Source organism: Acanthochromis polyacanthus, chromosome 16, assembly GCF_021347895.1.
Source record: "Acanthochromis polyacanthus isolate Apoly-LR-REF ecotype Palm Island chromosome 16, KAUST_Apoly_ChrSc, whole genome shotgun sequence".
In the NCBI taxonomy this organism is placed as follows: domain Eukaryota; kingdom Metazoa; phylum Chordata; class Actinopteri; family Pomacentridae; genus Acanthochromis; species Acanthochromis polyacanthus.
Window position 1 is genome coordinate 9,101,264 of NC_067128.1, and position 14,717 is coordinate 9,115,980.

The 14,717-nt window shown below is 38.4% G+C and overlaps 1 protein-coding gene across 3 annotated transcripts; it reads left to right on the plus strand.

The window, feature by feature from the left end:
- The first annotated feature begins 51 nt into the window (after positions 1–51).
- matn3a (matrilin 3a) lies at positions 52–10,251 on the plus strand. 3 transcript variants are annotated; one of them, XM_051960812.1, is made up of 9 exons: positions 52–993; positions 1,437–1,550; positions 1,688–1,908; positions 4,481–4,987; positions 7,088–7,663; positions 8,750–8,875; positions 9,281–9,378; positions 9,551–9,621; positions 9,716–10,251. In XM_051960812.1, exons 3-8 carry the CDS (start codon positions 1,755–1,757, stop codon positions 9,605–9,607), a joined length of 1,518 nt encoding a protein of 505 aa, XP_051816772.1. In that variant the 5' UTR covers positions 52–993; positions 1,437–1,550; positions 1,688–1,754; the 3' UTR covers positions 9,608–9,621; positions 9,716–10,251. The 3 variants fall into 3 exon arrangements, with proteins under 3 accessions (XP_051816772.1, XP_051816770.1, XP_051816769.1); XM_051960810.1 differs by having other exon boundaries at positions 1,437–1,908; XM_051960809.1 differs by lacking the exon at positions 1,437–1,550 and having other exon boundaries at positions 1,602–1,908.
- The last annotated feature ends 4,466 nt before the right edge of the window (positions 10,252–14,717 follow it).

The window sequence follows — 14,717 nt, forward strand, 5'->3', positions numbered from 1 at the left end:
TCTCAAAATCTTAAAGGCAAAAACTTTCAGCAGCTGTTCTGGAGCTTTTTTTTTTTTTTTTTTTGAATTTTACCTTTTGGAATTTGTCTCACGCTAACATTATGTTACTTTTCATCCATGTTTGCATTTCTGGTTGCCAAACAGTTTGAAGAGAGATTAACGTTTCAGCTGCTGCTTTGAAAATCTTTAACACTGTAATGTGAAGGAGTCAGACTACTTTAAATACAGTTTAGCTCTGAATTATTCAAATCTGGACTATTTTTTAATTTATATTGGACCAAAAGCTTCCTTCTGACCAGCAATGCCATTTTAAAAGTGACAAAAAAAAGTTTTTAAAAAGATTTTACTAAAAATGTAATTCTTTTCTAGCCTTTTTCAGCAAACAGCTGATCTGTCAGATGTGCAAAAGAACAGAACATAATCTACCATCATCTTCTGTGTTAATACATTTCCCAAATGTACACACCACTCAAATAATCCATCCAGTACTATCCAAACCTGCAGAGATCATTATGCACTGTACTTCTAGACTATGATATGGCATTTTATTTTGAAATAAATACAGCATACTGAATGGAAACACAGGAGGTGCTGCTGTTACACCTCAGTGTTCATATGTAGTAAATAAAAATAGCAATAAAACAAATATTGCTGCTTTTTAAAAAAAAGATTCAAATCTAATTTAAGAGACATTTTTGTTCTTTTACAATGTTTTTTTTTTTGTATTTTTTTTAAATGCACATATCAGTCATACATGAGAGGATTCTTGATGGACCTTTCTGACCACAGAGCAAGAGAATATAGGAATATAGGACTTCATTCTCTTGCTCTAATTCCAAGATAGCTTAAGTGTGGACTGGTGGCAGACCAACACGGTCAGATGGATCCACAGGTTTAAGCCACGATCGGACAATGATGAGTTTCTCAGACAGTGTTTGTCCATCTTCCATAGTCAGCCTGGCATCAGGAACGTTGTTTTCTCGAAGAGCAGAGGTGGGTAGTAACGAGTTACATTTACTCAAGTAACTTTTCGACAAAAATGTACTTTTGAGTAGTTTTTCTCTGCCATACTTTTAACTTTTGCTTGAGTAGATTCGTGACGAAGAGCCACTACTCTGACGTCCACATTTTTGGCAAATCTTTGAACATTTTTTGGTGGGGAAACAAAGAAATGTTTAAAAAAAATTTCTTAAGAACATTCACAAAAAATCAATTTTTGTGTGAATGTTAAAGAAACATTGGGGATCCTGAGTGTCTTAAAGAAAATATTAGAAGTTTTACTGATATATATGTAATCACTTTAGATGTTTTTAGATTTTTTTTTTGAAGATTTTTAATCCTTTTTAGAAAATATTGTCAAATTTGGGGGCATTTTTTTTAAAATAAAACTTTCGAGGGGAAACTTTTAATGAATTATTGGAATTTTCTTCCTGCAGGTTTTGCAAATTTTCAGAAGTTTGGGGATTTTTTGCTGAATTTTTGGATTTTCTTCAGACAAGGAAACAATATTTTTTGGTGCCTGTAAATGAGGACAGCTGGAGGGTTAACAGGTCAGCCTGTTTCTGTGAATCTTACTGTATTTCTGTGTGTTGTTGGTGGAGGACCGTCCTGGAGTTGGATCCGGCTTTGGATTGGACAGACATGTTTGACGTGTTTCCCGGTCTTCTCCTCATATGTGGGAGCGAAGGGACCCCCGCAGAGCTGCTCCTCAGAGACGGACAGCTGACAGACAGACAGACGGACACGCTGACAAGATGAAGTCTGCTCTCTGGAGCCTCCTGCTCTGCGCTGCGCTGCTGCGCTCCGGTGTCCAGGCCACATACCCGCTGAGTGCAGGAGACCCGCAGCTCATAGCCGCTCAGAGCAGAAATAATGGTCGACCACCGCCCAGGACCCTCAATCTAGCAAGTAAGAGCTCTAAAACGCTGTCTTTTTCTGAAATGCAGATGGGACTAGCAGCAGGACTAGCAATATAAAAGAGCAGTGGTGGACTTGAAGGTCAAGGTTTGAGGTATTTTTAATTTGTTTGAGTAGAGGTGTTTATTTTATGCTGCTTTTTCTGCTCTGCAGGAAGAAAAACAGCTTTTCACTCCACATGTTATTTTATTTTATGTTAAGCGTTCAAGATAAAATCCTCATTGGTTCCCAGTCATTTCCATCATCTAAACTCCTTCTTCATATTTCATTTAAATGACTTATCTGATTTTTGACAAAAGCATAAACATAGAGAATAATACAAATGTGCAAACCATAACTTTGACAAGCCTTTAGATTTAACTTGTAGCCTAGTGGAGAGTCCCCTACATCAGGGCTGCACTTAATTATCTGTAGAATGGTCTCTTAAATAATCCATGAATATCTTGGAATATGAAATGGAAATAAGTAAATAATGTGAATCAGTGTTTTCCATTGACCACAACTCAAAGATATTCAGTCATGGAAGATTAAAGAACCACAAAGTACTCACATGTAAGAAGCCGTGAAGCTGAAATCAGTGAATTCTAACCCTTTTATTTCAAGAAAATTGCTCAAATAATGCATTGTATATCATAATCAACCAATTAATTATCAAACAAAGTTAGGAAAACCCAAAAAAAGCATAGTCATTGCAACATTATATTTGATCTTTTGACATTGTTTTTTAATGTGTTTTATTCTGCACCGTAAATAAAGTCAGATAAATGTAGTAGAATAAAAAGTACAATGTTTCCCTCTGAAATGTAGTTTAGTAGAACTATAAAGTACCAAATTAAAATACCTCAAAACTGTGGCTGAGTGAAGGAGCTTCTTTACAGTCCACCTCTGATTTCCATCCAGGCTGGAATTTGAATTTCTTGACGCCAGCTTTGATTTGTTTACGTAAAATAACACAATATGTCGTTCTAAGCTAAAAAATATTAAAGGGTAGGAAGAACAGATGTTTTATCTTAGAATATATTTATTCTAACAACAGTATTTTACACTTGTGCATGAAATCTAAATTCTTGATTGACAAGCACGTTACAGTTTATTCTGGTTTGTTTGAAACAAACCGGGTGGCTGAATATACACTCATGCTTCAACTAATCATTCTGTTCTGAAGAAAACCACAGTGATTGTTGTCCTTTGTCACTGCAACACTGTAAAAATAAAAGAAAAAAGTAATGACAGCAGTGATATGGCGGTTCAGCGCCAATAAAAATAAAAATAATAACAAAAACAAAAAAATCTCATAAAATATACTGATTTCCACATTTAAGTTATAGTTTGTAGTCATAATTATACATGAGACTATGTAATTTTTTGGTCTTTTCAAGGTTTAATATAGTATTGAAGTTACCTAATATTATTAGAATACAAATAATCAAGCTTAATAAGTAAAAAAGTGACAATATTAGTTGGATTTTATTATGTAATTTAATGTAAAACCAAGTCTTGCAAAAAAAAATTCTAATTCAAGAAGCAACTGCAAAAATGTACTGTTAATTTTGGACCAGATCAAGTGTAATATAGGTTTTTACGCGTAAATTTACATCAATAATCTTGTATATTACAGATTAACTGATCATATATTTAAGATACACTTCAGAAGTTTAAGGTCACCCAAACAATTTTATGTTTTCCATGAAAACTCACGTTTTTATGCAGGTGCTAACAGAACTGCACAAGGGTTTTCTAATCATCAATGAGCCTTTCAACACCATTAGCTAACACACTGTAGCATTAGAACACAGGAGTGATGGTTGCTGGAAATGTTCGTCTGTACCTCTATGGAGATATTCCATTAAAAATCAGCTGTTTCCAGTTAGAATAGTCATTTACCCCATTAACAATGTCTACACTGGATTTATCATTCATTTAATGCTATCTTCATTGAAAAAAAACAGTAATGTAATTATATTTACATTTTTAAAATTTGGCAAAACATTAACAGTAAACAGATAATCTGATTCTATTTACAATATACAGTCATATTTAGATCACATTAAGAATAATGTGATTTTTTTTTTTTACATGTAAACTTTGTATCGTCAATAGATTTTTAATGGTAAAAAGTATGCCCACCTATAAAAGTAAGGGATTTATGTTAGAAAAATATAAAAATCATAGTTATTAAACAAATACTTACGATTATAATTCCTGCAATTAAATGTTTATTGAATGCATTTTTTCATATCAAGCGTAGTTTTTACATGAAACTTTATGGGAAACTTTTGTATGTTTTATAGATTTTAAATTATTTCAAATCATTTTCCGTTTGACGTGTAAATTCAGTCTATTTTAAATATTTATATAATACCTTTGTATATTTAAAAAATGCAGAAAATCTAAGTCTGTAAATTTTTAAAGAAAGAAGCCATAAAATTACAGATTTTTTTTTTTTTTTTTTTTTTTTTTTTACAGTGAACTTACTGCAGTGTCAACTTACACAACTTCCCTGTTTCCCTTCTATCAACCTACTAATGTTCTGTATCACTTTTCCTTTCTGGTGGGCCTGTAGTGCACAGAAGTGATTACACGTATAGAGGAGGGTATCACTACCCCTACCAGCCACCCAGGATCCCTCCACCGGTAGTGTATCATCCTATTCCTCTGTCTCCACCACTGACTTACCACAGACCCTCAGTCTCCATGCCGCCTTACCACCATCCCCACAGGTTCAATGGGCCACATATGCATCACATATTCAAAGGCCTGTCCCCTCCAGTATCTCACCATCCCCATCATAGAGTCAAAGGCCCGTTCCATTACAAAATAAAAGGCCCCTGCCTGACAAAGTCAGACCCGACAGTAGCACCAACACCTGTGGTCCACCCCCCTACCGTCTTACCAGCTCTGCCAAAGACAACAATGCTGCCAGCTCTACCAGCACCCACAGCAGCACCAGTGACAACCATCATGCCAGTGGTGGTGACCGCTGTGCTGCCAGTGGAGACCACCGCTCCTGTGACGCTACCGGTCAGTACCCAAAGCGGCATCATCACCACCATCAGTCCTGTGGAGACAGGTAGAATATTAGAATATTACCAGTCAGGTTTGCTTTCCAACCCAAACAATGCTCCTCAATGCTTTGGAGGTCAGATCTTTTTGTTTGATGAAAGAGATGAAGCAAGTGAGAGTCATTTAAAGGTCCCATATTGTACCCTTTTCAGCGAATTCATGAAAGCCTCACATGTCCCCAGAATGCATCTTTCAGTTCAATAGACTGCAAAGATGGTTCATTTCACTGTGACTGTATAACTCCCAGTTTTAGTCCTATTCTAAATAGTGTCTCTCAGTGTTTATAGGTTTGAATACATGTGCTATCCACACCCCCTTCAGGAAGAAAACTCTCTCTGGATATAAAATTGACAGCGTGGGACAAAACAGTAGCCTAGCCGCGCTAGACAACCCACGGCAACGAATTTAATTCTCTGCCAGGGTGGGTCTAGTTACCCTCCATAAGGCTCGAGGCTGGATGCTCCTAAAACTGGCCGGACCAATCACCATGAAGTGTAGAGTCAGAAGGCGGGCGTAACGAAGTGACGACAGAGGTGCGACGATTCTGACAGAAACAAGCGGCGCACAATAAACCATTATCTTTCAACTCGGTTTTGGCCACAGCCCTTAAAGATTTGAAGCTAAAATTCAACTTGAAAGATAAACAAAGGACGGCACTGAAGTGTTTCATTGAGAAGAAAGACGTATTGGGACTTATGCCGACGGGATATGGCAAATCCTTAATACACCAGTTGGCTCCGCGGCTCCGCTGGTTGGGAAGCTAACGGGACTTAGCCACAATCCCCCGGTGCTCTAGGAACTACTACGTCAGCCTATTCATTGTGTTGATTGGTTGTACACCTACCCAAATGCTGCAGAGGGATTTGATAGACAACCTTTTAGCCCGCCTCCCTCCCTGTCGAGCTTCCCTAGACCCTTGTGCCGTCAGAAACATGGGTGTAGCGTGGCCAGGCTAACAAAACAGTTGAATGAGTGTGTCAGACCAAGACTTTCTATCACTTTTAACTTTCTCTCTGACTGATCATTTTACAAGGAAATCTTTAATTTATTGGTGCAGAGCAGCAGCTGGAAAAATGCTCTGAAGCGATTGTCGGTTAACATATAGTTGTATTACGCTTTCTTCAGTCAATATTTTTCTCGTTCCATTGTCAGAAACAGGAAAATATGTAAGTGAGAACAACTTGATTTGGAATTTGACTGTCTTAAAATGCAGTATTTATGAGCACAGAGAGCAGGAGAGAAGCAAACATCAACTGAGTTTAAGTTGCACTGAAGCACAACATTTGACAGAAAAATACAGTAGCCCACACAGTCCGTGTTTATTGTTTCAAATTGTGTTTAAATTTTCCACCATCTGTGAATGTTCCTCAGCTTCACAGTTTCCACAGAGTTCTGACTTATGAATGGCAGAAGTCATGGTTCATAGCATCTTAACGGCTTTCATTTTCCATGTCAAAGTTTCTAACAAACACAGAACAGAATACAAATGGATTTTCACCATATGGGATCTTTAAATGATTAGGTATATTCTTCAAGGAATATACTTGGTCTATCACTTGCTGAACGCCAGAAGATTAATGCCACTCATGTGTAAAGTACATAAATGTGAAGCTATCGCTAAAACAGAGGACCACTATCAACATGTGTCTAAAATATATTACAGAGCTAAAGCTGATTACAAATTTTGTTAAACGAAATGAAGAAGCAGAAAGAATGTGACACTAAACTACAGAAATGTAGTTTAATATATGTGGATGTGACTAGACAGGCAGCGATCCTAACACCGTCTCCATGTTTAGATCTAATGTCACTTTTCGTGTGTTGAACATCAAACATCCTTTTCATTCAGATTCAAATGAGATGAAAGGATAAGACTGATGGATGTTGAAACTCTGAAATGATGCACAGTATGTCATACAGCTTGCAGTATCATTTTAGTACAACCACTGCAGTGATGCACAACACTTTGTTTTGTTCTTGCAACATGTCTTGTGCATCCCAAAGTATTCTGTGTTCTGTTTTTGATGAATCAACAAGCTGAAATGTTTTGTGTGACTAATGAAATATTAAGTGGATTTAATCCTGCCATGGTTTGGTTGATCACCAGAGACAGACTCTCAGTGCAGGAGCCGTCCCCTGGACCTGGTCTTCATCATTGACAGCTCTCGCAGCGTCCGTCCTGGTGAGTTTGAGAAGGTCAAAATCTTCCTGGCCGACATGGTTGACACGCTCGACGTGGGCTCGGATGCCACCAGAGTGGCTGTAGTCAACTACGCCAGCACAGTGAGGATGGAGTTCCTGCTGAAAGACCATTTCAACAAACCTGACCTGAAGAAAGCCATCTCTCACATCGAGCCCCTGGCAGCTGGAACCATGACTGGCCTGGCCATTAAGACAGCAGTGAACGAAGCCTTCACGGAGCAGTCTGGAGCCCGGCCTCGCTCCAGGAACATCTCCAAAGTGGCCATCATCGTGACGGACGGGAGGCCTCAGGACCAGGTAGAAGAGGTGTCTGCAGCAGCCCGGGCCTCGGGCATCGAGATCTATGCTGTCGGTGTGGACCGTGCAGACATGCAGTCTCTGCAGCTGATGGCCAGCATCCCTCTGGAGGACCACGCCTTCTACGTGGAGACCTACGGAGTCATCGAGAAGCTCACCTCCAAGTTCAGGGAGACCCTGTGCGGTAGGACAAAGAGGGGCCTGCGAGACCTTTTCCCACCATTAACCCTGGTTCTAGTTCCTCAGTAAGGGGCACCTACAGTCTACATGGGGGTTTTACAGTGTTATTGGTGAATTATAAACCCTGAAATGATGAGGGAAAATTACAAGAGCAGATGCTCTCAACCCCCACATGGACTGCAGATGTTGGCACTAGAACCTGCTTGTAGCTGATAAATTCAAACCCCTGTAAAGTCTTGGGGTCATCCATCCCTAAACTTTCTGCTTCTTTTTTCAAATGCAGACAGTGTGTGATGTGATCTTTAGTGATGTGTTTTGCTATCAAAGCATCCCCATGCTTTGGATTTATCTCTTTGTATTTAAAATGACTTCAATGTACAATAAAACCTCAGTCTTTTAAACATCTCAGGACTAGACAGAATTCTGATTAATGCAATGAGATGACTCAAATCTATCTGAATACAGGGATATAAGTTGACTTTTTTTATTTGAAATGCCTGCATGCACACTTAAAGCATCACTTGCTACAGGAGCATTTTTCTGTCTGGAGCAACAAATCTTCAATGACTTGAATTTACAAACTGACAGATTTTAAAGTTAGAGATCTGAACCACTGAGATTTTGCTGTAAACTTTAATCCTATGTCACCATCTAATGTTTGTCTTGTCTCCTCATTTATGAACTCATGTGTTCTTGTATTGTAAGTGTCCTAACCGTTGTACTTCAGGGTTCTGTGATTTTACCTGTGTTGTCCAACACACAGCAGTTTGTAAATGATCTTGGCTGAGATGTGGTGAAGGTGTTTGAATGGACCGAGTTTTCCACCGCAAGTGCGATCAAATACCTAAGAAAAGCTTTGAGATATCATTTTTGAACTAATGAACTGAAAAAGGATTTGGACTTGGGTGGAAAATGGAAACATTCAAAGTAAAATGAGATAATTTTACCTCTTTTAATCAGCATAAATCCATCATTACAAAAATCCGTCAATAATCATCAACTAGTTTAGTGCATTTTTCCAACCTTTGCTATCACAACCTACTATCACATTGTATGCCAGCACTTGACCCTGTTCCCCTTGTTATTCTAGGTGTGGACCCCTGTGCCATGGGACATGACTGCCAGCACATTTGTGTCAACAGCAACGCCTCCTATTACTGCAAGTGCCGGATTGGTTATATCTTGAATGCGGACAAGAAAACATGTTCCGTGAAACGTAAGAACATACTGTGTGGATTCCTGCAGCTTTTTCGCTGTGATACTAATGCTGCTCAAGAGCTAAAAGTGTAGAAAAAGCAATGTGTCATGACGTTTTGGCTTCTGACCTGGGCTTCACAACATAACTCCATATTTCACTGTTGACTGTAGCCTTTGTTGGACCATTTTCGGGTAACATTATAGAATTTATGTTCTGGCGAAAATGGCAAAGGTAAATGAATATTTTGTTTGCACAGTTTGTACTTTTTTTGACCTGCTGTGAAAACGCGTTCCCGTTCATTTGAGCTTTGGATTGTGTCTTGAGCAAACGGACAAAAGGTGGCGTGGGTGGTATTCTGTGTGCTTTTTCCACTCTCTACACGATCTGTTACGCTGATGTGAAATTTGCTTTCTCCCGGTGAAGAGGTGAAGGTGGAGGTGGTGGAGGATCCCTGCAAATGTGAAGCTAGACTGGCTTTCCAGAAGCAGACGCAGGCGGCCTTACAGCAGCTCACAGCCAAGCATATCCTTTGTGTTTTTTCAGATGGACGACAGTTTATTAGAAGCAGTCTCTGCAGCACGTTTGACTCAGCTGACAGGTGGTGATCTTCTACCTGCTGCTACTGTTACTTGGACTTCACATTCTCTTTCCCTCATTGCTGAACTGTCAAAAGTGTTTCCTTGACTGACCAAACTAGCCAATGTGTCGGGGAGAATAGAGCATCTTGAGAACATGCTGGGCCGTCCCTAAAGATTTACACGGTGGTAAGTGTTGACAGCTTCATTCCTGAATGATTGGTAGTAAAAGTTTCCCACCCGCTGCGCACAATCTGACCTCGTGTTTATTTACTTTCTGCAGAGGAAGCCGGATCTGCTGCCTCCAGTCAGAGCCACGGACCACAGCGTCATGGACTTCTACTGTTCACCTGCAGACTGAGAGAAGCTGTGATTCAGAAACCAATTCCCCTCAAATAAACTTTTATAATGAAGACATTTTTACAAACACTAAAGGCAGCATGATGTGACTCTTTTAGAAACTGCTGTAAATGTCACTTTTACTAAACAAAGATGCTCTATGAACATAGTGTGATGTGTAATATATTGTATATAGTCATTTTTTTTGTAGTAAAATGCCATATTGTATTTACTTTTAACTAGCCAGTTAGTAGAATTTAATTGAAAAAGACTTTATGCTACAGAGTAAACATTTTTGCATTGATTTTCTTTACATATTTGGTTTATATATATATAGTTACATCTCTTCATTCATTTACCTCTGGTTGATTATCTAAGTTTGTATTAAACATGATAAATGCTTATCTTTTGTATCTTTGAATGTTATGAGATGACACGTTTACAACTGAAATATGGACAATAAAATCCCATAACAGAGAAGCTTGTTGTTGGTGTTTTACTGTCTTATACACAGAGAATAATACTGAAAATATTATGTTAGCTTTGCATTTAACTTACAATTGAAATAAAGCTTATAAGACTGAACGGTGATAATGATAAATATCATTATAAAAACAAGAATGAATTATTAAAACAGCAACACGAAAATACACAAATTTATAGTCTCCAGCATGTAAATTATGGATTTCTCCTCTGAGAATGTGAATTCATTGATTATCCATTGTTTAAATATGTCATGATTTCCATGCCCTGTAAGAAATATCAGGATTTTTAAATATATTAACTGCTAGAAAGCAACATAAACATGGATTTTTTTCTTACACAGAACAAGAAATTTCTCATTATTCCTACCTTGCTGTTCCATTTATGGTAAATTCTGATCATTCAAATCAAATCCCCTCAATAAATTATTACAAATAATGTTATTACAAATCCTTCAGTATTCATGGTTATTAAAATAATTTACACACTGTGACCGCCAGATGATCTCAATGAATAATTCAAGCACAAGAAGTTATTGAGAAAATATACATCTGCAGATACAAAAGAGGCATTATATCAGCCTCTCTTGGGTAACTTTAAATTTCTATGCCATGCATGTATTTCTGTGTCAATATAGAAAGATAAATAGGATGGTAGACACTGACATTTCTGTTAACAGTGTGCTAACACAATGTCCGATAACGCTGTCTGACTTCGCACATTTGTCAAATCCCTCTGATACCTGTGGTCAGATGGAGATGTTATACACTCAATCAGTCAATAATAACATGGCATAAAGCTGAATTTACAGTTAGATTGGGATTATTTTAACTTTCCGATGCCAACATCTGTTTTTGTCGCCTGTTATCATCATCAAGTTTTCCACCTTCACCGTTGCAAAAAACAACAGACAAAGGTCATCATGTTGCCTCTGGAATGAGTCGGACTGTTTGCCTGAAACACCGCTGGACAACAGCTTCTCTGTCTGCGGTGTCTGTGTGAGGTGGAGAGTCAACAGCCCAACGTTTACCTCTAGTCTGGGTTGGATCCTCTCCTCCTTCCTTTAACCAGACAGCTGTTTTATGTTTGTTTGCTATTTCAGTTCACGGCTACCACACACACACAGACAGGCATCCGGAGAGGTGAACCCACCGGCGTTTCTGGGAGAAAAAGATGAATGGGACTCACACACCTCCGAGAAGTGGAAAAAACACATCGAACGTGGCACAATGCACCCCTGTTCAGCAGGTTTAAGTAGCACAGGTGGACGATGAACTCGAACATTATCCTATAAAACAGGTGCAGCTGCTAAAGAGCATATATGAAATGCCTTTCTCTGATATTCTAATGCCACTCCTCACAAATAGATATGCAAAATGAAGAGATGTCCTTAAAAGAGAAGATCGACCCTAATCCCATACATATTATAAAGGAAAAATTACTCTCTTTCCCCTTATTGAGTCATTTCCTCCAAGCTGTTAGCTGAAGTCATCCCAGAATACCATGCAGATTGCATCCATCCACTACAGTCACCTTAAATCAAGTTGTAGAACCTCTAGATCATCTCAAATTATCCTACAGGTTATCACTTTTGACCCTGTTCCTATTTGCTTCTCCCAAATTGAGTCTGGGAGCACATTCAAGCCCTCTGTGTCCCAAATATAACCCTGAGAACGGCAGATGCTGCAGAAGAAGAGACATGGGAGAGAGACAGCTGCTATAGGAAAAACATGACTTGGTTAAGATTAGATATTGTGGGTGTCCAGATAGCTCAATCGGTTGAGCGGGTGACCCATAAACAGGGGCTATAATTGATTGGGTTCAATTCCAGCTCATGGCCGTTTGCTGTAGGTCTTCCCTCCACTTTCTCCCTACTTTCCTGTCTGCCTCTGTCAAAGATGGCCCAAAAATAGCTTAAAAAGAAAGATTAGATATTGGTTAGTCGTAGACAAGTTGTCTCCATATTGGGCTGTAATCTAAATATGGCTGCCTCAGAACTTAATATATACCTAAGGTTGAAGAGAATCCTCAGAATTGATGCTGCCAGTGCTCACATCACTGTGTTGCTCATTGCATCACTTCCCCTGATATCAGTAAACCTTATTCTCAGCATCAACCATCTGAGTCTCCAGAATGCCTCTGAATCTGCCTCTTTGTTCGTCTCTCGACATCCAAAAAAATCCCTAACACATGTGCACTAAATATGGATGAAGCAATAGCAGCTGGTTAGCATAGCTTTGCATAAAAACTGTAAATATGGAGACAAGGCTTGCATGGCTCAGGGAAAATAAAACCCGACTAATGCCTCTACAGATGACTAATTAATTTGTTTCATTGCATTTCTTTCATCTGTACAAGGACTGAATCATAAACAGGACTTATTGCGTCAGGCTGGTCGCCTGGTGATTTCACTGTGACAAGAAGAATCCAGGAAGTTGCTGCATCTGGTCAAGAAATAGTCCGTGTAAATACCCTTAAAATCACAGAGACACGACTGCTGTTTACTTTCTTTTGCATTCATGTAGTAAAAGTCATTCTCTGCAGCAGCTCGGGTTCTTACTGCATCACATCACTCCAGTCCTGAATTCTCTCTATTGGCTTCCTGTTGCTTTTCTAATTGTTCACTTTGGTAAACATGCATGAAAAGCAGCCTAAAGAATATTGTCAGCACATTCTTAAGTAAGCTAAGACCAAGATAAATCTGTTTTGCTCGGATGGATTCCAGCATATTTGGTGTGAACCTGGACCAGACTACCACAGTGAATGCATAGTCCTGACAGTGAAGCACAAAGGTGATGATATGCTACATGAGGACAAAAGGTGTTGGTGAGATTACATTTGAAAATAGCACCATGAATGCCTGTGAATACGCCAAAATACTTGCTGACAAGATGACAGTCTGTGACCTACATCCTTTTCTTCATGCTCAAACACTCTCTGTTTGATATGTTTTAACTTGTCCACACTGTCTGGACACAAATGGGCCATGAAGGGGAAGTGCACGGCTTCATCGTGACCCCTGGTTCCTTTACGTGTCATTTTTCACCAGGACAGTTGACTTCTCCGCCTGGGAAAGTGAGAATTTCTCACCACTTTGTTTATGGGTTTCCTCTTTGTTGTATGTTTACCTCAGTGAGTGTCACACACATTGTGTCATTACAGGTGTGACAGATGTTGGAGACTGTTTTGTTCACATCTTTTTCTTTCAAATGGAAAACATATCTATGTGTGTTTCATTAGAATTACATAATAAAAGATATTAATCATCTGGCTGAACCTCATTCTCAGATTTTCTGATTATGCTGGATAAAATGAATCAGTTTTTTTTTTTTTAATGAATCAGTTTTTAGTGCTCCATCATTTGCAATGATTATGTCACTGCCTTGCTTTAGTGAGATTTGAGTCAAGTCTGCCACCTGCTGTTACAGAAAACATTCCCTTTTAAAGCACTAAAAATCTTTTCTACACTTTGGATTTCAATCACTTTGGGTTTTTTTTTTTTGGCTTTTGTTACAGGAATTTCCATCTGTGTGACAGGAGGATAGTTTGTCCACCTATTTACTTGAGAATAGCACTATAACTCTTAAAAGCTCTGCGATGTCATGGTGAAATAAGGTGAAAATAAAGTAACGAAAATAAAATAAGGTATGGAAATATACTGTAGTACCTCATCCTCACCTTAAATAAGTTCCTATGTCAAAGATGTCCACTACAGATAGTATACAGCACAGTATAATAAAACTAAAGCAATACACATACAAAAAATTAAATGCTGCTGATCATAGTCATTATGCTTAAAAATAGCAGAAAAATGTGCATCTATATTACAGTCATGCAGGAAATGGTCACAACATACCTGTTACATTGACAAAACTGTGTCAAAAGTGTAGAAACAGAAATATTACATGGCTAATTGGTGAACTGTGTTGTTGCTAGGTCTGGATGTCTGAGGCTATCGTACAGATTTCTTTAATGAATTGCACCGAATCCGACTATTTATTTTCCCAAAGGAAAAATATTAGCATATATTAAGATAGCCCTAGATCAATTAATCTGTCACGTGCCCACTAAAATAATATGATATATGTGTCAAAATAAACTGTGCATAGAAACCTGATGTCTTAACTGAAATTCTAATAATTTTCTGTCATGCAAGTGTTTTATTAGATTTTTCCGTATCACATTTTCACAGCAGGATATCTGCAGAAGCTACATAACTGTATTTTTAGCTGATTCTATAGCTGTATAACTACATGTAGGATGTGTAGAATGTGGCTTCTTTTATCATCAAAGTCATTAACAAAATATTCCACCCGTTAGCTGAGTCATCGATGAAACTGCATTTTACCATTTTTTTTATAAACTACTGTGCTTCGATAAGCTATCACTGGTCTAAAAATCACTAGGATTTTACTGTTATTTGTCAGCACCACACACAGGAGACTTGCATTGAATATTATTAG